The 27,500-nt window shown below is 42.0% G+C and overlaps 1 protein-coding gene across 2 annotated transcripts in view; it reads right to left on the reverse strand.

Annotated features, from left to right (window-relative positions):
- Window positions 1-27,500, reverse strand: part of fras1 (Fraser extracellular matrix complex subunit 1) — a 228,953-nt gene that overhangs the window by 33,891 nt on the left and 167,562 nt on the right. For both annotated transcript variants that reach the window (XM_070964455.1, XM_070964454.1), the window contains exons 29-41: window positions 23,025-23,184; window positions 21,842-22,020; window positions 17,299-17,415; window positions 16,417-16,531; window positions 14,931-15,068; window positions 13,659-13,691; window positions 9,111-9,242; window positions 8,622-8,750; window positions 7,482-7,732; window positions 7,075-7,226; window positions 5,272-5,434; window positions 3,425-3,557; window positions 59-249 (exon numbers count right to left, since the gene is read on the reverse strand). In XM_070964455.1, the coding sequence (XP_070820556.1) occupies window positions 59-249; window positions 3,425-3,557; window positions 5,272-5,434; window positions 7,075-7,226; window positions 7,482-7,732; window positions 8,622-8,750; window positions 9,111-9,242; window positions 13,659-13,691; window positions 14,931-15,068; window positions 16,417-16,531; window positions 17,299-17,415; window positions 21,842-22,020; window positions 23,025-23,184 (1,893 nt within the window). The remainder of the gene's footprint in view (window positions 1-58; window positions 250-3,424; window positions 3,558-5,271; window positions 5,435-7,074; window positions 7,227-7,481; window positions 7,733-8,621; window positions 8,751-9,110; window positions 9,243-13,658; window positions 13,692-14,930; window positions 15,069-16,416; window positions 16,532-17,298; window positions 17,416-21,841; window positions 22,021-23,024; window positions 23,185-27,500) is intronic.

Genomic DNA, 27,500 nt, shown 5'->3' on the forward strand with positions numbered 1-27,500 from the left:
GTGGCTCCAAAAACATTTTTCAAGATTTAAGACGTTACGTTACGCAGACAGCAGCTACCTGGATGTCAATTTCAACGTTGAAAGCCTCTGTCTGGCTCTGTCCATCGCTGATGTAGAAGCTGAAGATGTCCTGTTTGGCCTGAGCTTTGTGCTGGCTGTCTTGGACGTAGAAGATGTGATCAGATGTCAGGTCCTCCACAGAGAAAGGCACATCAGGGGTGACCACCCGCGAGCCACCAACTGAGCCTCCTGGTGGACGGGAAGATGGAGAGTCAGTGATTAGAAATCTGAGAAAAAGCAAGTTACTGTCCCTTTAACGGATCTCCAGTGCAAGATATTTGAGTTAGTCACTTTTTAATGCTTCTTTAATTTCTTAAAAAGCACTTGTTTTACACAAGTTCTGTCACTTTGTTAGTGCTTATTGTGAATCTCCCATTCATTTGGAGCTCCAGCTGTGTCTTCACATTTCAGTAGCACTTTGCACACTGCAACATTTATACCACAACACAAAAGTCATAAGCCTCTAAGGCGACCAGTAACCAGGCTGTCACTTAAAACATCTGACAGCTGGAATGACAGCGATACATGTCTTTTCCCCCCAAAGAGCCTCTTTATTTCACTTTAGTCAGAACTGCCTGCCAGTTTGGATGCAGGATAGATGCACCAAGACACTTTTACAGTTCCCTCCAATTCTGGCACTCATTTCATCGAAGGAGTTGCAGCGAATGTGCAAAATCAACCTTGAAATCTCTGAAGTTTGAGACAAAGTGTGAGTGTCTTGGTTACAGAAGATGGATGACTCCATGGTGAGCTGAGTCAGGGCTCCGCAGGGAATAGCTGATGTGTCTATTTATGCGTGCGTGTGTGTGTGTGTGTTGCAGGCACAACAGTAAATCACATCACATCTCCATCATCTGGATGTTATACGGTGAGGGAAGGGAGTCTCTTATCTGAGCAGGAACCCACGCAGAATCGTAATCAGGATGGGAAATGACCTGCAGCCACCACATGAGTCATTTTTTGTTCCGTTCTCAAACATGGTATCTCATCTGCTGATTTCAGAACCAAAATAGAAGAGTAACACTGCTGACATGTCGGACTATCTCTGAGTGAGTGAGACTAATGAAAGTCGTGAACTACATATGGGTAGACAACAGGAAATGAGTTTTTCAGGGATATGAAGCACAGATGTGTTGAGTTAAGCAGATCTGGAGCACGCTGCAATATTCATCCAGAATTCTGTCATTTCACAGTGAAAAATATATCCAATAACTTCTTTCACACCTTTTGAATATTTCTCAGACTTTAATTTTTAACTTCAACTTTAAAGGAAACTTTGTAGTGAATAATATTTAACACCTCTGGATACTTTGTATTAATCTCATTTTGCTGAGGAACTTAATTTTACACACAGTGTAAGCAAATGCAATAAAAAACAACTACAATGAAGTCTGTATGATTGGATGCAAAATGTGTGAGTTGTTGTGTTGAATGGAATATATAAATCAATCAGTGAGGCGGTCACGAGCTGCTCCTAAGGCTGTTTTCTTATTTCACAACACTGAAGTGTTGCATGTAACAAACCACATACTGGCAAATATGTCTATTTTTAGAGCCTTGCTCGTTGTGGGGATACAAATGGAAAGGGTGACAGTAGAGGAAAGGCCAGGGGTTCGTTATTGGTTGCCAGCTATTTAAATTAAAATGCATAATATCAGAGAATGTCTTTGGTGTGTCCCTGTTTCTGTGCTCGCCACACAAATGTAAATGTTAATGTTTTGGTGCAAGATGTTTTGCATTTAACTGCAGCCTTTGTATGCAGGTGTGTATTCTGCTCTGTATCTTTCTGCACATCTTTATATGCAATGTTTGCAATGTAACCACGCCAGTGCAGATCATCAACGTGTGAGTGAAGGCCTTTGGTGTTTCCGTGCATCTGCACGTTGGTTTTGTTGAGGAAAACAGCCGACATATCGACAGCGACAGTGGCTGGCCTCCCCTGTGCCCCAGCGACAGCAGCAATCCACGCACCGCACACTGCCGACTGACTCTGCTGAATAACAACGACTGTCCCTCTGCTCCAGCAGCCATCAAGGACAGTCAGACGGCACGTGGAGACAGAAGGCTGGTGCCAGCTGCTTATCAACAGGAGCAGGAAATATAAATATCTAACCCCGCGCATCCTTCATTGCATCTCTAGATAACTCTTTCTTGCGTGTAATATGGCAGAGCCTCATTTGTTTTACTATGGCATCACATCTATTACTAAAAAAATGCTGCTTTGCATATCAGGTCTGTGTGGGAATTTTCTGCTGTTAGTTAACTCCGAGCTAAAAACGTTGCTAACAAGCAGCTCACAATTAATTTAATGGTCTTTACTAGAATTCATTCTGCTGCAAACACAAGGAGAGCAAGTCTGAGTCCGCTTCATTCTGGATCTTGTGAACTTAAGAAAAAATAAACATATCTAACTTGTAACTTTTTGAATTTGGAGGGTGGCGTGTTTAAGGTAAAACAGGGCGCTAAGAGGCTTTTTAACATCACGTCCACTTATCAACTTCTTCCATGGCTTTCAAATACTTCAATCTCACAGCCTTCATCAGCTAATGGAGGGAGCTCGGTTGGAGCTCCAAACACTCTCATCCATTCTGAAAAAAATATTAATGGGCTCCATATGCTATTACATACACTATTATCCTCAGCTGCATTACTTTACTGTAATTATGTTGTTTTCTGTTTGTCATTTCCATCTATATCCAAGTGTTGGATTCGATTTTTAACCTCCATTCGGCTCTTGCAATGATACGTTTTCTCAGATGGGATGAATTCCTTTTCAACTCATATCACCTTTTCATTTTTCCAAACAGTTCCTCTCGGGGACAAAAGAAAGTACAGTGGCAGTCGAGCAAGCATTCAGTCAAAACTGGGACTTAAACAATGGCCCCATCTGTAGCCGACTATCTGGCAGTGCTAATCCACAACATAATCAGGCTGTGACAGATGGCAGCGGCACCGCAGAGAATTCAACCGGCATTGTGTGCGAGTGTGACATAAATAGAAATATGGAAATTATTCGGAGTAATGCAGGTGTGACCTTGTACGTGCACACATAAGTAACACTGTACTCGTACAGGCACAGCGTGTGTTGTCTATTCATGTTCTGATTTGTAACCGTGCATCAGCCTCATGAGGATGGAAAGACTGGCCTCAAATCAGCCACCTGTCTGCAACAATGTCCACCACACTCTGACAATCTACAACTCTAAACTTCACAATGCTAATAAAACACACACACACACACACACACACACGCACACACACACACACACACACACACACACACACACACACACACACACACACACACACACACACACACACACACACACACACACACACACACACACACACACAATGGTCTCACCTCTGTTGGTGTTTTCAATGAAGCCGTACTTTGGAGGGCTGACGAGCCAAACCAGCAGGTCCTTCCTGGGCGTGTCCAGGTCCGACACTATGATGTGATTGGTAGACAGCTGCACTCGGCCGCCTTCCTGGACCTAGACAATAAAATACTAGAATAAGTCTTGTTGGTCCAGATGTTTTTTCCTCTACAGACCAGCAGGGCTCAGAAAAGGTCTTTTATTTTCCCTACCTGCGCAAAGAAAAATGTCCAAATTCTCAACTCTCTCTAAATGTTTTTACATCTTAGCTAGCTGGTTGCACACTGCACCAAATACAAGGCATTTATCAGAAGTATGACTTCATGTATTATACAACTTTTTTATAGTGTAATGTTCTGCTGCTCTGCTTTTTGCTCATGATTCAGTGTTTCTCGTCAGTCCTTGCATCTGATGGTTACTGTACATTTGTTCCAATCTTATGCATCATGCCCAGTCCCATTTCCACTCTAGCTTTGTGGGTAGAGGATGTTAATAAAACACGTTAATGAAGAAAATGCGACTTTATTTATTTTTTTGATTTTGATCCTGACCCTGATCTGGGCTTTTTTGCCAAGGAGAAATAAAGGAATATAACCAATTTCAGACTTTATTCCAAATCCTAAGAGGAAATATGAAGGAGCAAGAAGGCTGGCAAATTACTAAGTGCTCTTGAGGTTTGTGCTCTAGGAGCTGCTTCCACCTTTCTTATCTTATATTAATTTCAGTTTCCCAAAACAAATCAAACTGTTAACAGGTGTAACCACTGGAGAAGTTACACGTTGTACTTTATTTTGAGGCTGTTCTTGCTAAAAAGAAGGAGGTTTTCTCCCTTTTCTCTGTCTACAACTAAAAAAGCAAGGCCTCCTACCTAATTAACAGAGAGACTGTGAAGGAGAAACCTTTGGGATTTTCACAAGGGACATTTCTGGAATACTGATACAGTGCTCCCTGAGGGAGGATCTACAGTGAGCGCCAGTTTAACCTTCATTACATCTCCTCCACCAGGTGTTCTCCACAGCTGGTGTTCTTGTGCATTCTTGTTCCCTTCAAGACATATTTCACACATTTAACTGCCAAAAGAAAAGAATCCAATGATGGAGGACGAATCAGCTGCTGGGAGCAGTTAACTGCAGCATCTGATGGATGTTTGATAAGCAAGTAGGAAAGACAAGTCCCAAGATTCAGCTGAGAGGACAAACAGTTGCATCTTTGATTATGTGATTATGTATCAAACACACAGTCTGTCTGGAAGTAAGGATGATTTTCTACGCTCACCTTTATAACATGCATTTTCTCTTGAGATGAATTAAGAACCAGAAACCATCTCGAGAGAAGCACAGAGATATTTACTAAAGAGGGTTGGTCCCTTGGTATCTGAGGGACAACGTGACAGTGTCCCATGGTTTCCTCTGCTTCATTTATCTCGTTAATGACTGTTTCTAAATGCAGCAGCTGCTTTAAGCAACTCAAAAGAGTATTTTAGGTTTTCAGTCTCGTATGAGCAGGCATGGTGATGGAGAGGAAACAGCAGCGTGCGGCTTGTGTCTGTAACTGTGTTTATGTACTGTACCGGCTGTAAAATTAGAATTTTTATTTATCAAGATAATTTTAGAATTGAGCCTGTGTGTGTTGTTTTTTGTGCTTTTGTGTGTTTCTGTACTGTTCTCAGAAAAATGCACGATATCATATCACAGAATATTCTCATGTTTAGACAATATGCGCATACGCTGTATATATATATATATATATATATATATATATATATATATATATATATATATATATATATATATATATATATATATATATATATATATATATATGTGACCACCTTGATGCCGCTGCGGACTGTGACTTCTGGGGGCTGTCTAGGCGTGGAGGTGATGGTGATGGTGCACATCTGGTTGTCAAGGCGATTGTTGTCTCCATCATAAACAACAAAGTGGAAGATGTCGGTGACCGGCTGGCTGCCCGTCTCTAAGGAAGTGATGTACCTGTAAATGTAAATATTGGTTATGCTTATTGTCTAAAAATAGAGTCATTTTATGTTTTTTAATGACTATTTGGTTTGATACAATAATCCCTGTCTAATGAATACATAAATATGTGTTTATGTCTAGTCCTGGACCGATAGTGGACTTGGGAAAGCTTTGCATTAGCCCTCGCACAATAATACAGCTGCTAATCTCTGCAAAGCACTAATAAAATTGAAATCCATACCGGTATAATCTCTAATCCCATTTAATTCTCATAAAACAATTCCTGGCTCTTGTTTGTATGAGCCAACACCACAGAGGGAAAACTAACACAGGCGATTCAGATTGCCCCCTGGAGACTGTCCTGCGCTAAAGCTAATCAGGGCTCGCATTATGGAAATGAAGCCGTTAGTATCTGAATATTTATATTTCATTTTAGCACCTCTCACTGGGGGTCTCAGTACGTCAAGCAGGTAATATCAGAGTGACGCTAATTGGCACTGCTTGTGCCAACAGGCTGAGTCATTGAACGTAATGGGGGAAAGGCAACAAAACTGCTTCCTGTTAACTCATTTGTTTTCTTACTGGGTTTTGATAATGTTAATGTTTGCAGAGCTCTTGTCCCATGAGAAGACACCTTAGATTGAAGGAAAACAAAAGGTCTCACAAGCCATCATTCGCACTTCCTCTGCTGCTGTGATGCTGAGGGGAAAATGATCCCCACTGACTCAGACTGCAATCAGAAAAATTGATCATGACTTCCACTGCGGCATGAAGAACCCTCCGATCCCTTTCATCTCTCACACAATGGAGTCGACAAAAACAGCCTCCTTACTGAGGGCTCACAAATCCTCTCAGTACCCCAGGTGACCAAAAACCAAACAACTCTTGTCTTGCAAAAACCTCTTCACTTCAGTCTAAGTGGTTTTAACTTTTGCTGAAGGATTCAGTAAAAGTTAAATGGATTAATAATATTATGATACACTTAGGAGTCTCTTTCAAAACACACTGGAGAAACTCAATATGTCTGCAGATCAAGGTGAAAACAATGTCCTGAAAAAGTTGTCATCATAAGGGAGCTGTTAACAAAACTCCATGAGCAAAAACTCCATTTTTTTTTATTGAAGAACTAAAAAGGTGCTAATTCACTCTTCCCTTCTCTCCCATGGACCCTCATGAACCTTTATTGCTTATACAACAGCGGCTTCTGGAAACGACTAAGGGTTTTTGAAAGTCATTTTTGGTTAATAGCTGCGGGTTTTATCCGGATATTCTGTTTTTATAAGCCTCTGAAGTAACATTTAAACCATCGTGGGAAACTAAAACCCAGCACTGAAACCAAGGATTTTCTTTGGACTCTTTTCATTGCTAGTTTTAGAGACTCTTGGCTTTGGAGCTCCGCAAAAAACTTACAAATCACATTGGAATGATTTCTCTGGTCAGTTATTTGATAAACAAAGCAAAACAAAAAAAACACTCCACGGTGTGATCAGCAGTAAGAAAGTTAAAAAAGACCAATACATCAGTTTAACTTTGGAGGAAACTTTACCAGAAGACCATGAGGAGCTCATCATAAAATCTTCCTGACTTATTTGACTTTGATTTGACGCACTCTTCAGCTTTGCTTCAAGTCATTCTACACTGTCACAAACTCCTACCTGATCCTGTGCTTGCTGATGTCCTCCATGGTAAAAGAGGAGTACTCCCTCAGCTCCTGGTGCTCCTGCTGGGACTGGCTCCTGGTCAGGATGCCGTACATCGGTACCGACACGAGCTGGATCTGAATCTGCTCATCTGGGGATGTGTTGTCCTGCAAGAGGCAAAACGCTGTGATTCGACCCTGCATGACAAGTTCCACTTTCTTTCTCCCAAATGAATCTTAACAGTGAAACAGACCTTAAAGAAGTTACTCAAAGGATACACAAACAAACATATTCCACCTCAAATAGCACCTTAACTGACGCAGTGTGCAACAATACATGTTCTAATCTTCAAACAAAGACCAAATGAAAAGTCTACAATCTGTGAAGATGCTAACAGTTAGCATTCATCTCTGCTCACTCACAGTATAAGCCAAGTGTGAGCGCCTGATCACAGTGCTACTTTTCTCGCCCACTTCCAGTGAGAGCGTGGCCGCCGGGTCCCGTTGCGGCCCGTCGTCCCCAGCGCCCAGCACCACCACCACCTGCACCACTGTGACTGCCATGGAGATGCCGTCACTAACGGAGAAGGAGATGGCGTCGTCCTGGGTGGAGAGGCCGGTGCGTCGGTAGAGCAGAACGTTGCGGGTGACGTCGCTGAAAGTGAAGGTGTCACCTGACGGGACGGAGAAAGTGTGAATGGAGGCGTGTGTTTCTGGTTTTGACTGTTGGTTTGAGTCCTTGTATTATTCTAACAACTGTGTGTTTATCAATGTGCAAAATCAAGATTTAGAAGTTTAGCTTTAAAGTAGGAGCAGCTTTAAAGTACGAGCGAGTGAGAGAGGACAAAAGCCTGAGAGTGACCAATTTTGAGTGTTGCCTTCTCCCTTTCAAGCTGCTCGCTCTCATTTTCCCTTTCAATTAACGTCAGACTAAGAAAATAATAGCAATAAAAATGACATGACCCTGAACATTCAGCAAGTCCTGTTGAGACCTATTAGCTGAATTTGACATGTGAGTCTACTTTGATGTCATTTATTTGCAACTTTCTAAAAAAGGTTGTGAACTCCATTAAATGAGCTATGACTGAACAATATGAAAAACATAGTAAAAGTAATACATTTTTGAGTGTATATTGATCTATTACAGTGTGTATGTAAGCAGGTCTGATACTGTTGAAATGAAGTTAGGACAGCGGAGGATCAATACATACATATCTCAGTCCCTCCACCTTAGTGGATGGCACAAGGGCCAAACTCAGCAAAATCAAAGCACACATTACAATTAGTCATTTGATGCTCTAAACAGGGCTTGTGATTGAGTGAAGTGGACACACGTTGTCCTTCTTTATATACAGTCTATAGCTTAAACAATCAGAATCATAAAGCCTTAACGTCCTCCAGTGGTCAGAATCCACGAGAGCAGCTGGAGGATAACTCATCTGCTAAATGTCTGGCTGTAGTTTATAGTATGTTTTGTGCTTAGTCAGCAATTGTGACATAAAGTTTCCATATGTCTTTTACACATCTGTGTGTGTGCGTGCGTGCGTGCGTGTATCAACTCACCGTTGCTCATGCTGATGCGAGTGCTGCCGTCTGTCTTAATCAGCTCTCCATGGATGGGAGCCTCCACCAGCTCAAACTCCAACTCATCAGGAGCCGTGTCAGCGTCGCTCACTGCCAACTGCTGACCGCCTACACACACACACACACACACACACACACACACACACACACAAACAACACGAGAGAAGCATTAAGAGAGATGAAGCAGGGGAAGGAGAAAATAAAGTGTCTGTACCAGGCACGCACGCACACACACACACACACACACACACACACACACACACACACACATACACACACACACACACACACACACACACACACACACACACACACTCTTTCTCCTGTGTTGTTGATCATCAGGGCCGTACTTCAGAGCTCATTACCTCACACAGACCACTTCATCACTTACTGGACCCTCTTCACCACAGGCTCTCTTCTTGGAAATTACTATTAGTGTTGTGTGTTTGTGTGTGTGTCTCCTCTTACCTATGGCAGCCTGTCCGCCCACGCTGACCTCCAGCAGCGGGTCAAGAACCTGAAACACCGGTGGCTGCTGATGGTTCGACAGCAGCAGAATGGCAAAGTCCAGCTCAGGAGTGGTGTGTTCACCATCAGACACTGAGACGCACACACACAGGCCACAGAGAGGACACAGAAAACAATGAGAGCCAACACACAAAAATGCAAAGGCTTTCTGACAAAACACACATGCTAATTATCTTTCCAGCACTTTTACTGAGCAACATTTAGAAAATGGGGGAAAAAAAACCTAATCAGCTTCCTCAAGTCAACTCTCTGAGCACAATATTATTAATGAGAGAAACACAGAGAAAAAACATGCGATCACAGGAGCTGTGATTAAAAATCTCCCTGAATCAAGAAACAGAATAAATTAAAATACTGAAACAATCTATTAAGGATTCAGGTGGAGACTCATTACAGTCATTAAATGTTTTGGCTTCATTGGCTCCGCTTGCCACATGAAAAAAACACATCAACTAAACAAGGAAGTACGGCAAGCCAGTTATCACATTCAGCTATAAAAAGATGATACGATGGATTAACAATGACAGAGAGGACAGAGGGAATGTACAGGGCAGAAAACAAATAGTTAAATCTAAAACAGTTAAATGCTTAAATGTTTGTGCATTACTATGCTTTATTCTGGAGAGCAATTAAATAGTTGGCAATAAAAGGAAAAAATTAATGAGCGTTTGAAAATATCTCTGTGTGTATGCACCCAAGATTCCCAAAAAGTTGGGATGCTGTTTGAAACATAAATAAAACAAATCCTTTCTGCAATAAAATCAAATGAAATCAGTACAAAGACAATAAATTTCATAGATTTTGGCAAATATCTGCTTATTCTGAATTTAATGCAGCAACATGTTTCAGACATGTTGGGACTGGAGCATCTAAAGACTGAGAAAGATGTGGAACGCTCCAAAAACACCTGTTTGGATCATTCAGCAGGTAAACAGGTTGATTGGTAACAGGTGATAGTGTCATGATTGGGTATGAAAGGAGCATCCTGGAAAGGCTCAGTCGTTCACAAGCGAGGATGGAACGAGGTTCACCACTTTGTGAACACATGATTGGATAAAGAAGATTACTGCATGGGCTCAGGAACATGTAAAACTGACTGCATTCTGTTCTCATCCACATTTTAAACAGCGTCCCAACATTTTGGGATTTGAGTTTTGTGGATTTTTACTCTAATGCTAATTACACATGATTACCTAAGTTCATGAAATACAACTATGGAAGGTGGTAGAAAAAGAAAAAGGAAGCCTAAAGCATCATTTCCTGGCAAGTTTTTCCAGTCACATCCAAACAGTAACGTCAGAGAACATCATCCAATTCAGCAATGATCAATAAACTGTATATTGTTTAAAATGGAGAGAGTGTATACTGTATTGTGACTATCATCATTTTAAAGAAGCAGCATGTCAATGTCAATCTTTACATTTCCTACAGTTTATTTGGTGACTTTTTGGAGCACATTCGGACGTAGTGACCAGCAGTGGGTTGTGCTGCAGAAGCTCCTTCTCTGCATGTCATGATCCACCCTGCTGTCTTGTTACTGAAATCCTTACAAACAGGAATTCAAGCTGATCACAACTGCACAGCTTTTCAGAGTATTTGATGCTCATAAGATAGATGTCTGGTTGAGCCTTCGGCTGTTGATTAATTACAGTGACTCAACAATTAAGAAGTCAATTGCTGACATTTCTCCATTCATTCTCTGGCCTGTAATGCAGCAAAAGCCCGGCCAATTAACCTCGCACAATTATTATTATTAAATGATTGATTACTGGGTGATCATTTCTGTTGGATGTCTGCTCTAATTAGCTTGCTTTATTGCAATGTGAATATCAGTGCCAAAAGTATAAGTGTAGTACAGTGAAATTATCCATTACATGCATTCAAATGTTTAACTATGTATGAAAGTATTAGCAGCAAAATGCACTCAATGAACCTTATAGCTATAGCTGCATAATTGATTGGACAGCCCACACACTGCTTCTTTGCACGGCCATGAACTGCTGGCCTGTATATACAATATAGAGCAATAAAGTAGGTTTGCATGTATGCACACGGAAAAGGACTCATATTCTTTATATATTTTGAAATTGCCAATAAACTTGATTCTGGTTTAATTACATGATGAATGGCTCCTTTCAGAGAGTAAAATCACTTTAAGGTGTAAGGAGCATTTATATTTTTTAGCTGGTCCAGGTGTAATTGAATTTAATTTCATTATATACCCAGGTAGTTATTCATGCACTTTACGTGAAGTCTTAATCTGCACAGTGACCACGAACCATCAGTCATCGATGCACTGAAGGGCTGCACTAAGACGTTTTTCATTACCATTTAATCTGTCAACTTTCCTTCAAATTATCAGTTAATCATCTGGCTAAATTTGATTAAAAGTTACTAAAGTTGTGGTTGATCAACTAATCTATTAATATCAATATAATAGCAATATTTAAAGAACAATATTTCCCTCTGAAATATAGTAGAGTAGATATAAAACGCTGCACAAAATGTAAAGTTGTACTGACTACAAGTACCTCAGAACTGTACTACTAATATACATTATCTATCATGTGAACCACAGACCAATAACTGACTGTTGATATCTGTTGCTGCACTTTCTACTGGCCATCAACAGAAGCGATCCCTGACTTACGCACCATGTCTCCCCTCCTTTTCCCCATCGTGCTCCTGTGTTTTCCCCTCCTTTTGTCTCCTGTCTGTCTCTCCTCTGTCTGTCTTGTCTGAGTCTGTGTCTCTGCAGGGCGCGGCCGACACGTCGGCCCAGCCTCTGAGCACAGCTGTACTCAATCAAGACTCATCTGCCTACACAGTATATAAGCACCAGGGTTTCAGCCAGTATTCATTGAGATGTCCCTCACCCTGTGTGGTAACGACCAAGACCAAAAAGTACCTTTTTGTCTGTTTGCCCTGTTTTCACCCTGCCAGTCTGCTCTCACTGAAGACACTGGACCTGTCACTTTCTGGACTCTGCCTCATCTGGATATGCTGTTACACAGTCTTTGAATATCCATTAAATTGTCAGACTTTCATCAGTCTCCTGTCTCTCTGTCTGAGCATGGTATTTTGGGTCCTATATACTCTGAAATCTAATATGGAGGATAAAACCATTAGAGACCACTGTGTGTGTGGCCATGTGTCACTTATGTTGTGGGGACATACATCTGTTTAGACAGTTGTTATACATTGTGGGGACTCTCCTTCCTTATGGGGACAAAAAGCAAGATCCCATAATGTAAAACATTTAATTTTAGGGTGAAGACTTGGGTTGAGGTTAGGGTTAGGCAAGCAGTGGTTATGGTTGTGGTTAGGGTGTCTCCAGGGAATGAAGGTAAGTCTACATAATGTTCCCAAAAATGATTAAAACCTAACTTAGTGTGGCGTGTGTGTGTGTGTGTGTGTGTGTGTGTGTGTGTGTGCGTGTGTGCGTGCGTGCGTGCGTGCGTGCGTGCGTGCGTGCGTGCGTGTGTGTGTGTTTGTGCCTCAAGGCCTACACTAAAGTGAAAAGCACTGTTGCGATGCCTCTCAACGCCTGTAAACACCTATTTCCTAAACAGCTCCAGTTGGGGATGGAGCTGGAGTGCAGCAGCGCTTCATCAAAGATGCAGTGAATAGAGGAGACTTGGTCCCATCAGGTTAAAGGTTACAGAGTCAGAACAGGAAATCATAGTGGATCTGAAGACCCAGTCAAGCCGGATCAGTGCCCAAGTGATAAGCGTGACAAAGAGCGAAGTGACAGAGGCGGCATGCGGGACGAGAAGTGTAGGAGTAAAAAAGAGGAAAGCAGAGGAGAGATTTAGTGTGCACAAGAAGATGGGAAAGAGAAAAATGGGGAGGAGGAAAGAGGGGAGAGAAAAGATAAGGCAAAGGAGTGAAGAAAAGGTGAATAAAATCCGAGGGGAGGAAAGACAATGGACATTTATTGTGTGAAGATTAAAAGGAGGACAAGGGAAACAGGAAAGGGCACAGGAGGTGAGATCAAGGGTAAACAGCAAATGAGAGAAAGATGAACTCAAAGGTGGAAAGTGCAGAAGACAAGGAAGAAATGAAAGAAGGAGAGAGTGAGGTCAGAGAAGAAGGGTGGAGAGAATTAAGTAAGAACAAATGCCACAACAAGATGAAAACACAACAGAGATAAAAGCAGAGGTGAACGGAGAGGACAAGGGAGCGGAGCAGTGAAGAGAAAAGAAGAAGGGAGAGAGAAGAAGAGATGGAGAGCAGACTGAGCAAAGAGAAGAGAAATACTTCAGAGACATCAAGGATAGAAGGAGGTAGCCAGGAGGAGAAGATTGAGCATGGAGGAGGAGGTGAGGAGGGAAAATGAGACTGAGCGCAGAGAGGATTCTGCATGAAGAGGTGGAAGAAGAACGCGTGGGATGTGAGAAAAAGTTAAAGAGGAGAGGATGAAGGGGACAGAAAAAACAATGTGCCTCCTCCTCCCTGTCTCTAAACTAAGGCAGATAAAGTATTTACCTGTGAAATAGACACTCAGTGACTCTGGCAGACCTGTTGGGATTAAGAAAAGAAAACTCTTAGTGCTGCGAGGTGATAAAAGTAAAAAACAGCGGATTCAGTTGGAGCTGACAGGGTGCAGCAGTGAACAGAAAAACTCAACAGATGATGCTATAATGCATAAAACTCAGGAGGCAATGAGGATGATTTACTGATGCAAAGCTTTCCACTGGAGCTCCACAAACCCAGATTAAGAGAAACTCAAAGTCATCTTTGATCTTGGATTATGGGTTATCTTTCGGAGCACACGTCTCTCAACAGCCAAGATTTACTCGGAAAATGTCTCACCAGCCCTCAAATTGTTTTCAGAACAGCTCGACTCCACTCGTTTAACTCAAATATTCATCATGTTTGTTAAACTTTGTCAGTTCGTTGATAGCTTGGTGATAGCATACATCATCCAGGACTTTATAATCTAGGGCAGAAAAATATGAGTATTGCTAAATGCCTGAGCACAAAAAAAGAAAAAGACTTTGATTGTAGTGTATTGGAAAAGTCTTGGTTGCAATATCACACAGAGCATTTGTACAGAAATAGCAGAGCTATTATCAGACATTCCCAGGAGGTCATTTTCAATGGGACTCCAGGTGAAGGCAACACGTGAACAATGGTGTAGACTCAGGCTACAAAGACTATACAGCCTGCCTGAAGTTAACTGGTACGGTCATCAAAGTCTAAAGCCTCCCTGTTGACTCTGACATCACAAATCAGCAGAGTGGAGAAAGAAAAAATTGAGGAACAGTAGGTGACATATTTAATAACGAGACTCCAGCAGCTCTATGCATAGTAATTCATCTGAGAGTAATACGCGTGGCTAAGTCCACTGGTTTTACGTATTAAAACTAATACAGTGTTATTATGCCAGGACTGCTTACTGTGTTTCCACAGAAAGTGCTTGTGGTGGGACATTTCAGATGAATTGTGTTTGTTTTTCAGAATGTGTACATCATCAGGTTTATTAGCCAAACAAAACAGAAGAAGCACAACTAATCTTCCTCTTCTTCTTCTCAGCTAGTTAAACACTAGGATCTCATATGTTCTCATATAAAGGACAAAGGACAAAACCTGCACTATAACCCAAAGACACAGCTGGAAACGTCTCCTAATCAAAGGAAATCATCAGCGTATTTGCAGGAGCTGAAGGTTAGTGCGTGTGTGTGTGTGTGTGTGCGTCATCACTGTAATCACACATAGCTTACTTGGCTTGCGAGTGTGTTCATGTGTGTATCTCACCAATAAAGGAGTACTGGTAGAGCTCCTGCAGGTGTGAAGGGGCCTGTGGCGGCCTGTAGATGATCTTGCCATTATTGACGTCAGCCTGAGTGAAAAGTTTCACAGGTGTGTACGGTGTGTCCTGATGCTCGATCGCACCTGAGGACAAGCGGCGCAGGAAGAAATTCATGTCAAACATTTATCCTGCATCTGCCTGAGGCTGGAGGATCAGATTCAGAATTGTCTCTCAGAGGCAGAGCTGGACTGGGGGCACAAACAATTTCACTGTCATAGGAAGAAGCTGATATTCTGAAGCATTCAGTGTAGCGCTGCACCATTCGATAGGAGCAGCACACAGTGGACAGACCCCACCAACAGGAGAAGAAGTGAAGGAACGGTAACCAGGCTGAGCTGATTTTGTCATAGAATCGTGTCAACAGGCACCACTGATGGGAAATACAATAGCTGTACACCCTGAAGGGGCACAGCATAGCAATCAAAGATGACTTGCAGACATGCCGTGCACATCGCTGGTGTGTCTCTCCCTTGATAATTATTGAAAAAATACATTTACACACTTTTTCTCGGACGTGTCACCAAAGTGCAGTAGAGATTACAGACTTAAAATCAGCACGCACTCGTTTATTTAACCCACATTAACACTCATGAACTCAGAACAAATATAACAGCAACTGGACGGCAAGGTTCAAATCTAATTTCAGAAAATAAAACGTTCATGACAAATGCTGCTGCCTAATCTGAATGTGTCCTCGTCATTGGCTCTGTTCAAAATGATTTTCACACAAATTTATCAGTCCATTAGTTGATGAATATGACCCATTGTGAATCGTTTTCCCTTTCATTATACGGCGAGCTGAAAATGATACACCAGTCTGTCAGATGGCCCAACGCTGAAATTAATGGCTCCAGTTCTGAACGCCACATTAAATTCAGCAAAAAGGAAATCAACGCTCATTCCCGTAAAAGTCCACTGCCAGACAGTAATTAAATAACTTTGGACAGTGGTAATGGCGCTGCCTCGTTCCCAGCAGGAAAAAGATAAACCCTTGAGCAAGACAAAGGTTCTCCTGAACTGCTCACACAAGAATTTAAAATCATCATTTCTTTTCCAGCAGTTACTTTCATTCATTCATTCAGGAAAAATAAAGTTTTCCACTCTGAAACCAGGAAGCTGCTAAGAAAAGCTCTGGATCATTGAGCAGCTCCATTGCGGCCAACTATGGATCACGCTGCCTTGCTCATGGGTGCTTGAGTGATAATTAATGAGGAACAGAATATCTTTCAGTCCAGCGTTAAAGTCAAGCTCAGAAGCTCCCTCACTGAACCTCATTATGAGGCTCCTGCCCCTCAGACCTTAGATTTGAATCCTTTTTATCTTTTCCACATTATGTCGGAAAAGCTCAGCGTCTGTGTGTGCGCATGTGTGTGTGTGTGTGTGTGTGTGTGTGTGTGTGTGTGTGTGTGTGTGCATGTGGGCGTGACTGACCTTGTCCTGGCGGCAGGGCTTTAGTGATGTTGTAGATGAGCTTCTCGCTGGGAGTCTCAGAGTCAATGAAGGACAGAGCTGCAGGTGTTATCTCTGTCACCCGATCCTCCAGAGCCTGCACACACACACACACACACACACACACACACGAGCGTGCATGCTGAGGTAAGAACAGAGGTAAAACAAGAGCTACTATATCGTCAAAGTCTGACGGCCCCATCTGATGGGAACAGGGACAGACACATGCACAGACAAACAGAAAACCACACCAACAGCAGAGTCTCTGCTCCACGCTGCAACTCCAGTAGTTCCAGGGTTCCCACATTTTTTTTTTGTTTTTTTTGAAGAAAACATTTCCAGGAAATTTTTAAATACCCAGACTCATACTTATCTAATACTTACTTCCACAAAATAGTATTTAGGTGTGAATTAATGGTAACATTGAAATACAGCAAACTAAGGTATGTCAGTCTGACGTCTGCTAGCCAGATGGAGCACATTAGTATTTCAGATCATTTAAATGTTAGAAATAAAAATTTCAATGAAAAAAGTTTCTGCACACAATAAAATATTAATGACAGGACCAAGAATTGCTTGAGTGTTTGTGTCTTTTGAAAATGTGATGCATTAGGTTTGTGATAAAGTCACTGTGTACGCTACGATGCACAAATTGTATATATTTTAACAGCCATTACTGTATATTAATCTGTTGTACTTTGCTGGCCACTCTGAAGCCTTTAGCTTCTATTTAAAGACTTTGACTATCGCAGTTGTTATTTAGTGTTACTTATTCATCTTTCATTAATTAGTCTTATGGTTGGATAGTATACTGTGGGAGGTGGGAAGGGACATCGGCCAGAGGTGGAGAACTGTATCCCTCACCGTGATCTGGAGGTCACAGTCAGGGGCCAGCTGGGGGAAACCTGGCATCTGAGGCAGGACTCCAATGGTGAAGGTCTGGGCATCTCTCTGTATGACTGGGCCTGTCTCCGTGGAAACCTGCAGACACATAAAGACACATTACCTCATATTACAGATTGAAAACCTCTTCAAAAATCCACCAAACACTCTTAGACATACCTTTATTCCCTTATTGCCCTCTGCACACTCTACACTTCTTATCTTGAAGTCTGAAATCTCAATCTTCAGCAATGTCTGTTTTTCCACTGCAAACTAACTTGCACATTACACATATTTCTGATTGACAGACCTGATGACAGGCGCTTGAGAATCACCAGAAGTAAGATACAAGAGATGTAATGAAAACATGCTACAATCAAATAACTGTGACAACAGCAAGTGAACCTGGTATCAGGCTGCACTGCAGCTCCCTCCCATACATCACTGTCTACGTCCCAAGAATATAAAGAGAGGAGATGCCAATTTGAGAAAAATTCAGTGTAATGTTTAAAGTACTGATCTGTGTCCAACATTTCAAAATGTGAAGTACATTAAAGGACACAGAGGGAGCCTCGGAGTGCTTTCAGCCACTGTTTCTGAACCATGAAAGAAAGTTCACCTCATGCTGATGTCCTGATCTTTCTGTGAGGTAAATTGAAAATAATGATCATCTTTCCTCTTTTCCAAACAGCCAGCATCCTCTGTTACTAAAATAGTTCCTTTTATTTCTTTATCTTTATGTAATCAAACTACAGGTTATAAGATTCTACATTTTGTGCAAGTAATTATTTTATATCTAGGCCCGTTCAATAAATGTGACCCCATGCATTTATAATCAGCTGTCTATCAGTATTCATGGTATGTTCCATTCTGCCTGTCCTGCGTTCAGCACTAATCTAATATTGTAGTGGGACTTTTATGTATAAATGAAAGTCTGTTACATTCAGGCCCTACCACCATGCTGTTTAAGCAGCCGGAAAATCTCTGTGTTTTTCTCAGTATACCAAAGTTTGCAAATCTGGTGTCTGCAGTGACATTCATGCACTGGTACACTGGTACTGTTAGTACTAGACCTGCACCTGCAGAACAAGAAATCCACCTTCCCAAACAGAAAACGCTTGTCTCTTATGCCCTCTGTTCTCAGCACAGTGCTGAAGCTATGACCTTTAACCTTCAGCTGATGATTTACACTTGGATTTAGTGATGGAGCAGAAGCTGGTGGATCAGGCTAATCCCCTCTGCGTTCCTGTCTTGAATGAAGCTCCACTTGAATTTCTGGCTCTGCTCCTTTCCACCCACACTCCTTTCTTAAATGAACAATTTTTTGTTTCACTTTTTATATCAAACTGTGTTTCTGGTGCTCCATTTCTCTGACCCAAGCTCTCCAAAATATATAGCCTCACCTTGTTTTGTCCCCTGATATAAATAACAGGGTACAAGGTTCATTCATTTAGCATTTTACAACACAGGGTTGTATAAGGAAATGCTAGTTGTAGTCTCTTTATGCTAGTCACAAAACAAAAATCATATAAAAGGATGAATAGATAAGATGTCACCAAAAAAAAACTATTTCCGGAGAATGAACTGAGAAGCCTCACAGCAGCAGCCTTGGTTTCTTTCATTGCTAATTGTTGTGACCACTTATTCTGCTGCTTGTACCTGTAACCTCAGTGGCATTTGAAGGAAATAAAGGTCAGGAACAGTCAGGACTGACTGTCAGCTCAGTCAGTCAGAAGTAATGTAAAACCAGCATGAAGCCTGAAGTCAGTGCCACCAATCACAAGTAATGTTTTGCCATGAGAGTCAGTGCTGAGTCAGCTGGATTTATTGAAGGTGGTGCTGCAGCGGTAAATTATTGATTATTCAGCTGATTCTGTTCAACATAAATGATATGTCGTCTGTGTTAGGTTATTTGAAAACCAATAAATCTCATATGAAAACTGCATGAGACAACAAGTTATGCAAAAACACACCTGCTTTATCAACGAAAGACACATGTCTACTCCCAAATGAAACTCTGATGGCAAATGTGCAGCAGTCACAGTAAATGAAGTACAACCACTGTGTCAGTCTGAAGAGGATATGAGGCACTACGAAGCTGGAGTTCCTTCACAATGTGCTGCGTCCAGTGGGATATGCATACACTGTTCCCAGCAAACGTAGCATTATATTTAGAGCCAGAGTGTGAACTAAGCATTTCTTAAACATCCACTAATTATTATTTTTATTTCTTTACTGACTACCTCTAATATAAAATGCATTGTTTGAAATTACAAATCCTCTGAAAATGACCAACCCTGCAGCTCTGTGGAGCTTTTCAGCCACTTTCAGCCCCTCGTTTAGGTTTAACAGCACATTTGCTCTGCAGCTCAGTCCAGGCACTCACATTAGCCCCATCCAACAAGAACAGGCAGCAGTTTTCAGCAAATAAGCTCTGATAAACCCACTATACATGACCTGCCAGCACCAAACTGACAGGCTACGTTAGAGACCAGCTTGTGAAGCGGAGCATTTAGTAACTAAAAAGCAGAGTATTTTTCTCAGGATATGCTGGACACCAAACGCAGAGATCAATACATTCATCAGGCGGACACAAACAGGAGCCCAAAGTATAGATAATGTTGCTCTGTGTTGGCTAGATGTGTAACAGGCAACCTTTTGCTCAAACAGCTTTACCAGGAGATATAATTAAGAATATATAATTAAAAAAGACCTTCTGGTTAATGTGTTCTGCTTCTGAAGTGGACACAGTAATCAACAAGCTTCATTGTAACTTTTAATTGTGAGGTGCAAACTGCACCTTAGCCTTTTCACCTTTTCATCCTTTTATCAAAATTATTTTTCAGGGCACCAGGACACCTTCTATCCTATTCTACAAGCAAAGTAATAAACTACGTATCTTTTTAATTAACAGCATACATTTCTAGCATAAGTGTCTGGTTTCTTTGTTGCATACGTTCCTCATTACTTGAGCCACACGATAAAAACACACCAAGTCTGAGTCTTTGAAAAGAACAACTTTTCACTCCAGAAAAAAAACGGCACAGACATTAGATCGTCACCTCTCTTTGAACGTGGCCTTGATTTGCAAAATCACATGTTGGTGCATGAGAAAAAATATATATAGAGCGCTGTGCAGCCTACTTCAGCTCAGCCGAGTGTATTTCAAAACAATCAGTTCTAACAAGGCGCCACACACTCGGATAAAAACCAGGGGAGGACAGTAATACCACCCTGACAAACCATCAAGTTTAATCGCCACCTCTGACAAACGGCACAGACGCTTCCAGCAGTTCAGTTTGTGATGGGTTTCACTTTTCCTTGCCACTGCTTTCCCACTTCCCGTCAAAATGATGAGACACTTGAGAATTTAATTTGAATCCAGCGCTGTGTAATTGAAACGCATTTGTGTTGATGGATGGAGCCAAAATGTAGGGGGCGCGACAGAGGGAGAGAGATGATTAGATGTAGCTACAAGCTTTTGGCTGCCTCTTTTGTTTTTCTAATGGAGTCGAAGTGAAGCAGAGACTGTCACGATAGCGCTCTAACCACAGCGTGATGAATGCTGCATCGGTTTTACTGGGATTGTATCAGATTTGGAGCCAATTTGCAAGTAATTTGGTGCCATTAACGCTAATCAAGATAAGTCTCTATGGATTGATTTTGAGAGCCAGTGAGTCACACAGGAAGTTTGGTGCCAAGGTTTGGACTGAGGCAGAAGAAATCCATTGTTAACACTTAAAGAAGAGTTGGGAAGGAAATAAATGAGCGAGGACCAAAAGGAGACACATGCCAAAATATCGTCACATAGAAAACTGTGAAGTGTTTGGTGTTTGAAACAGCTGAGTGCTGAGCAGAGTGTAACTTTTCAAAAAAAACAAAGACTGGAGATAATTTTTTTTACAGATTGCTATAAGCCACGCAGTTTTCTAGTTGTATACCCACACGATTTCATGGTTATGAGAACGACAAGAAACAGTAGAGGCAGACAGAGGTGAAACAGAGAGAGAGAAGGGGAGGGAGGCAGAGATACATATGAGGAAGAGAAGGGGGGAAGAAATAAATCAAGCCAGAGGGAGAGTGCTGGAAAGGTTGAAAACAGGAGGAGAGAGAAGAGGTAAACACAAGGGAACATGGGAATATGAGTAAGAGTGTGAACTTCAAAGAACACTCCAGAGAGAGGATGAGGGCACAGGAGAAAAAACAACAAGGACGGCAACATGCATCTCTGTCACCATCTCCTCCTTTTTCTTTGAGGGAGAGACGTTCTTATCGGCCCCCTGAGGTTTCCTCCTCTCACACTGTATTTGTTTTCTTTTATCAGCTTTTTGAAATTATTTATACATACAGTAGTAGTACTACACACTCAACAGTAAGTAAAAAACAACCTTGATGTGCGCTTATCCTACTGTAGATGAACTGATAATCCATCTGGCACATTTTAAATTCATGAAACACGTGGTATTTCAAGATTTTTGCCACGTAAAGATGGCTAATTCACATCCGTATCTGTATCAGCACCGACCTGGAACCGGAAGGAGTCGCTGTTGGTCCCTGTGCCAAAGTGTCGGTACCAGACGGTGCCATCGTTGACATCCTGCTGAGTGAAGGAAGTTGTGGGTGTGAAGCCTGGGTCGTCGGTTAGCGAGGGGCGCCAGCCTTCTGCCGGGCCGTCAGCTGGCATGGACACCAGCACCACCTCACCTGGACAGAGAAGATGGAGGTGATTAACCGTTTCTCTCAGTTATTACACAGCATACAATTACTATAATGACTGGAAATCCCCAGATCATATCCAGGCAGAATTAGGGGCAGAAGTGCTGTGATTATCCTGCCACAATAGAAGGTTTAGAGCAAGATAAAAAGTGTTTGTGACAAGATAGAGCTTAGGCACAGTTTAAAATGGTTGTGTTTAGGTTAAGATTAGAGATGGGCGTGTTAGGGGTTGATTTATTTAGGGTTAGGGTAAGACCTGACAGGCCTCTAGTTTGGCCCATAACCATGACAGGATCTGTAGAAAGTTTCTGTCACAGCTCCACCCAGTTATTAGTCATGTTTTCACATTTCCTGCTCTGCTTCTCCTATCATGTCTTTAACTCTCCTGTTGTTGCAGCAACTCCCTCCTGCCCTTGTATTACCCTGTCCCATCTCCTCACCTCCATCCCATTCCCTCATTAGTCCTCCAATATACTGTATATATACAGTCCATTTCCACCCACCCTCTGCCAGATTGTTTACAATGTGTCACCGAGCTTTCCAGCAACCTGTTACTCTGTATTTGTGGCGCGGTTGTGGCACAGGAGGTGGAGCGGGTCGTCCACTAATCAGAAGGTGGTTTGGTCACCGGCAACTCCAGGCTACATGTCCCTGGGCAAGATGCTGAACCCCAAATTGCCGCCAGTGGCTGTGGCATCAGTGTGAATGGGTGAATAGCATGTGTTGTGAAGAGCTTTGATCAATCAGTACACTAGAAAAGTGCTGTATAAATGGAGCCCATTACCATTTATTCCTGCCTGTCTGCCTCCAACCACCTGCCAACCTGTCAGACCTTGGCCCCGTCATAAAACTTTATAAACTGTTTAAATGAAATGTTGCCTAACTGCAGACAAAGCAAAGCCACCTGAGGAGAATGCGGTCTTCCAGATCTTTAAACTATTAAAAAGCCTGTTTTGAAGTGAATGTCATGACATGTGAGTGAGCGTTTGTACCATATTTAGGTTGTCCATCTGAGGCGACGATGGTGTAGATGATGTCATCAGAGCCCACTCCCTTATAATTCGCCTGAAGGTACTTTTTATCCAGTCGTACCATGCCTCCTTCCTTTACCCAGGTCATCGGCACAGGCAGCACGTGAGGAGAGTCAGCAGCCTGAAAAAAGACGAAGAGAAAAACAGATATGGATGCTGACCCTCATAAATTGACCACATCGATGAGATCCCCTGGTTTGTGTTGGCCAGCTTTGGTACCAGTGCTAACTACTGAGGTGTTCTTCTGCGCTGCTTTTCCACTAGCTCACCTGTAAGCCAACATATTCTCTCATACTATATAAAATCTGTCAAGAAAAATCCTTTCCAGCCATTACAGCCACAGAGGTTTAGTGAGAGTCGTTTACATTGAATTTACCTTCAAAAATGGTAAACTAAAGAATTCAAATTGAGGAATCTCATGTGAAATCCCTGTGGTGTAGGCACTGATGTATGAAGAGAAATAAGCAGACTGTTGTTTGTTCCTCGGGTGCAGCCTGATGCCACTTTCACTTTATGTTGTCACTGTTTGTGCAGCTTGTTTTATTCCACATCTGTTGGAACCTCAGGTTTGTCAGTCCCAGGAGCCTTTGCTAAAGCTCTGTCAATCAGCCACAGTGTCACCTGAGCATGGAGCCCAGAGTCAGCTTATCCAATAAGAAGTAATATAACGCAAATGACTCAATCTTTACTTTCTCTGTCGAAGAACTGCCAGTATAACTTTGGAACCAGACTTATTTTTGTGATGCCGTATTGATTCGCAACAGAGTAACTCATCGTTTTGCTGGCCCTGCCTCCAAAGCAAAGAACAGAGAGCGGGATCAGCTCCAGAGAGCACACAGAGCTGGTGGATGATTCAGTGTCGCTCGAGGACATTTCAGCAGGGAAGATGCCTGCTGTCAGGCAGGTTTTGAAGCTAGACCTCTTACTCACCATGTCACCCTGCTGTCTAAATATAACAGGCATGGCAGTCATGCTTCTTGGGCATCTAAAAACAAACTGCTATTTATTCTGCAAACAGGACCTCCATATTTACATCTGGACGAAGATCTAAGGTCATCTAGTTGCCAGAGATAGTTTATATAAAAAAAATGTTTATGTTGACAAACATTGCCTGGGCAACTCCTGGCAGCTGGAAAATCAATTAAAAAAAATGGTATTCCAATTTTACCAACACTCTTGATACACACTGAAAGCAAATCATACTTAGCTCGCAAGAATGTGGACACAATTCAACACTGGATGCTTTTTCATGAAAGTATACTCTAAGAAATCAATATTTTAGACGTTTTCCACAGCATCTGCTTCTGGTTCCACAGCTCTCCACCTGCTACGGGGGCAAGTTCTTGAACCTAAACTTCAGCCCCCCTCAGGAGTCCAGCACAACATTTGCTTTATCTCTTCATCTATTCAATTTATTGACAAGATCCCTCAATGAACCGTCGGATCGCTTAGGTAATGGGGGTGGGGGGTGGGGGGTTTGCAGTGCATCTAGACCATCAGAAAGATATGAGCAATGACAAATTAACTAGATGGCTTAGAAAACAAGAAACCCACAAGTGCCAAATATTAACTATGGATTATAATGATGCCATGAAACAGAGAGGATAAACCATGGCAACCATGCGGCAACTCAAGACTTGTAAATGGAGTTATGAAGCATAAATGACTTCTTAGCCATTAATAAATCCTTTATAAAGGGTATTTTATTAAGAAGCAGTCCCAAGCTTGACCTTACCCGAAGCGTAACCCACCCAAAAGTCTTTTCCCAAACATTTAATGATTTACATTACGGGCTTGCATTTTGTCCCCATAAAGAAGGTGAGTCCTCGCAATGTGACTGTGTAAACAGATTTATGTCCCCACAACATGAGTAATATCCACCCACATCCACTCACACACACACTCACACTCACACTCACACACACACACACACACACACACACACACACACACACAGCGGACCATTTACTGCAGGAGATCAGCGTAACGGCATAAACACTGTGGCAGTGGGTGGTAATAGATTATGAGTGTGCACAGGCGTGTGAGAATGAGTGTGTGTGCATGTGAGGCTGTCTGTGTTTGCAGATAACAACCTGCAAACCATCTGTGGCTCTTCTTCCTGCCGCTCGGCTGATCCAAATCAAACTATTTCAGTGTGGCAGGCAAAGCAAGCAGCGGATTGCCCAGGAAGAGAAAACACATAAGTCAGCACGACAGGCTTTTAACTCAGAGGACCAAATCATCCAGGAGATTATCAGCCTCTCCTGATGACCACCAAGGTCTCTCAAGGACGCTCATACACACAAACAGCACACTCTCCAAAATAAGAGGTCAGAAGAACCTTTAAGGATTCACAAGTTTGCCAATACTCTTGTTTTCCCCTGACCTCGAATATTTTCTGACTCTTTTAACCCCCATTTGGTAATGATCTAACTTTCTTTCTTGAATAACACATAAATCTAATGATCTTTCCAAGAAAGATTTGTGTTGTCCCATTATATATGCTCCCTGTGACACGAGCAAATAAATTGAACTGCTCGTGGAAATTTCTCTGCCATTTGACCTCTGAGAAATCAAGAATCTGAATTTCCTTGATGTCAGTTTAGTCTGACAAGATATAAGGATGAAGGAATTAGATTTGGACTTCACTGAACCTTGAGTCACAAAATTGGGACCTGACACTCTAAATACTTGCAGGGTAATTCTAAGCCTAGGCCCTATTCTTACATATTTTGGGGTCTAAATGACTAATAGGTACAAACAGTTTTGGAACTGGCCCAGTACATTGCCTCAGGTAGGAACCACAAAACAGGATCAGTGGCTGCAACGTAATCCTTGGGGGCAACTCAGTACATCCACTAAAAGTGTTTTTGCCACTGACGAGCTCAGATTGTTATTCTAAGTGTCTGAAACATTATGGAATGGATGTCTACAGAGACACATCTTTTCAGAAAGGCCTTTCCGACGGGAACTGAAGCCATTATATCGCCTTCTTCAAAGACACCAGACTCAACAAAAACAGCTATTTTATCTCGCAGAAAGAATCGTTGGTCGACCACTGCCTTGATCTGTTAGTTTGTTTTGTGTTATTTTGTGATTTCGGTGTTTTAAAGGGTTAGTTACTCTTTAAAAAGTATATAATAAATAATAATCTGATCCTGTCAGTGGCATAAACAAGCACTTTTAGTGGATGTGCAGGCGTAGTTGCCGCCAAGGATTTCATTGCAGCCACTGAAGACCTTTCCAGGCTGCCAGCTGAGGTGACCTATTGGACCAACTCTAACACTTTTTGTACATATTAGTCATTTAGCCCATGTGGAAAAATACCACAAAAGAACATCCACATGGAGGCAGACAGGGACAGGCAGCCCACACCACAGACCATTTCAATGGTCAGCACTCACAGGTGTGAAATACTGGAAACTGAATGCTAATAGCATATGCTTATGAAGACTCTGTGACTTCTCCTTCAGGGCTTGAGGCTTTACCTGAGACTTTTATAAGACTTATGCCACAGACTTCTTTTAGCAAATTATGGCCCAAAGGCTCAATAAAAAATCTAGGTTTTTCTTTCCTTCATTCTTTTCAGTGTATCTATATTGCAGGGTTAAATATGGGCAGGAGGTGATGAGATGTTGATGGGAATAAGTGAGAGGCATTAGTCACTGCTGAAGAAAATCATTTTTTCACACCCTAATGTTGGACAAAATACTGCATATTTTAGGAAAAAATGGCAACATTATTTCTTTCCTTAGCCACACTACTTTTGAGAACAAATGCATGAAAAGTGTATAATCAGAAATCTTCAAAGGGCTTTGAGGCAGCAGGTCTGACACCGGCTGTAAATAGAGTTGATGCTGGACTTAGAGCTTTTGGCCGCAGTCCAGAAAAAAGAAAATGACTTTTCCAAGATGGAGTTGTCGTAATCCATAAAACATCGGTTTGCTGCCGGCTGTGACAGTCATGCTGTTGTAATGACAATGACATTGTCATTTCTCATATTTCCATAATTCGGCTGGGGTGAATAGGACGAGCTGATGGACTTGTCAAACAGTAAGTGAAAGTCACAGAATGGAGACCGAATCCTTATCGGAAACAAATTCTAATTCCACCTCAATGAGACATGGTGTCTAAACTCAGATAGTGTGCAGCAGAAGTAAACATGTGGTGTCAGCCTTAACAGATACAAATCAGAGCAATCTAAAATGTAATCACAGACTCGGGATATGGAATATCACTTTAAAAAGTCCAAACTAATTCTTTACAATGAGGACGACAAGTACTCAGCGGGAGAAGGGCTGAACTCAAAGCACTCAGCCTCCCTCTTCAGCTTGACAACCGAGCGGAGCTATTAGCCTTCCAAAGCTGGACGGCTGATCAGAAAAAATATCTAATTCCCTTCCATTTCTGCTGGGGAACAGAAGAGCCCGAGGGTTT

Source organism: Chaetodon trifascialis, chromosome 6 (assembly GCF_039877785.1).
Source record: "Chaetodon trifascialis isolate fChaTrf1 chromosome 6, fChaTrf1.hap1, whole genome shotgun sequence".
NCBI classification, from domain to species: domain Eukaryota; kingdom Metazoa; phylum Chordata; class Actinopteri; order Chaetodontiformes; family Chaetodontidae; genus Chaetodon; species Chaetodon trifascialis.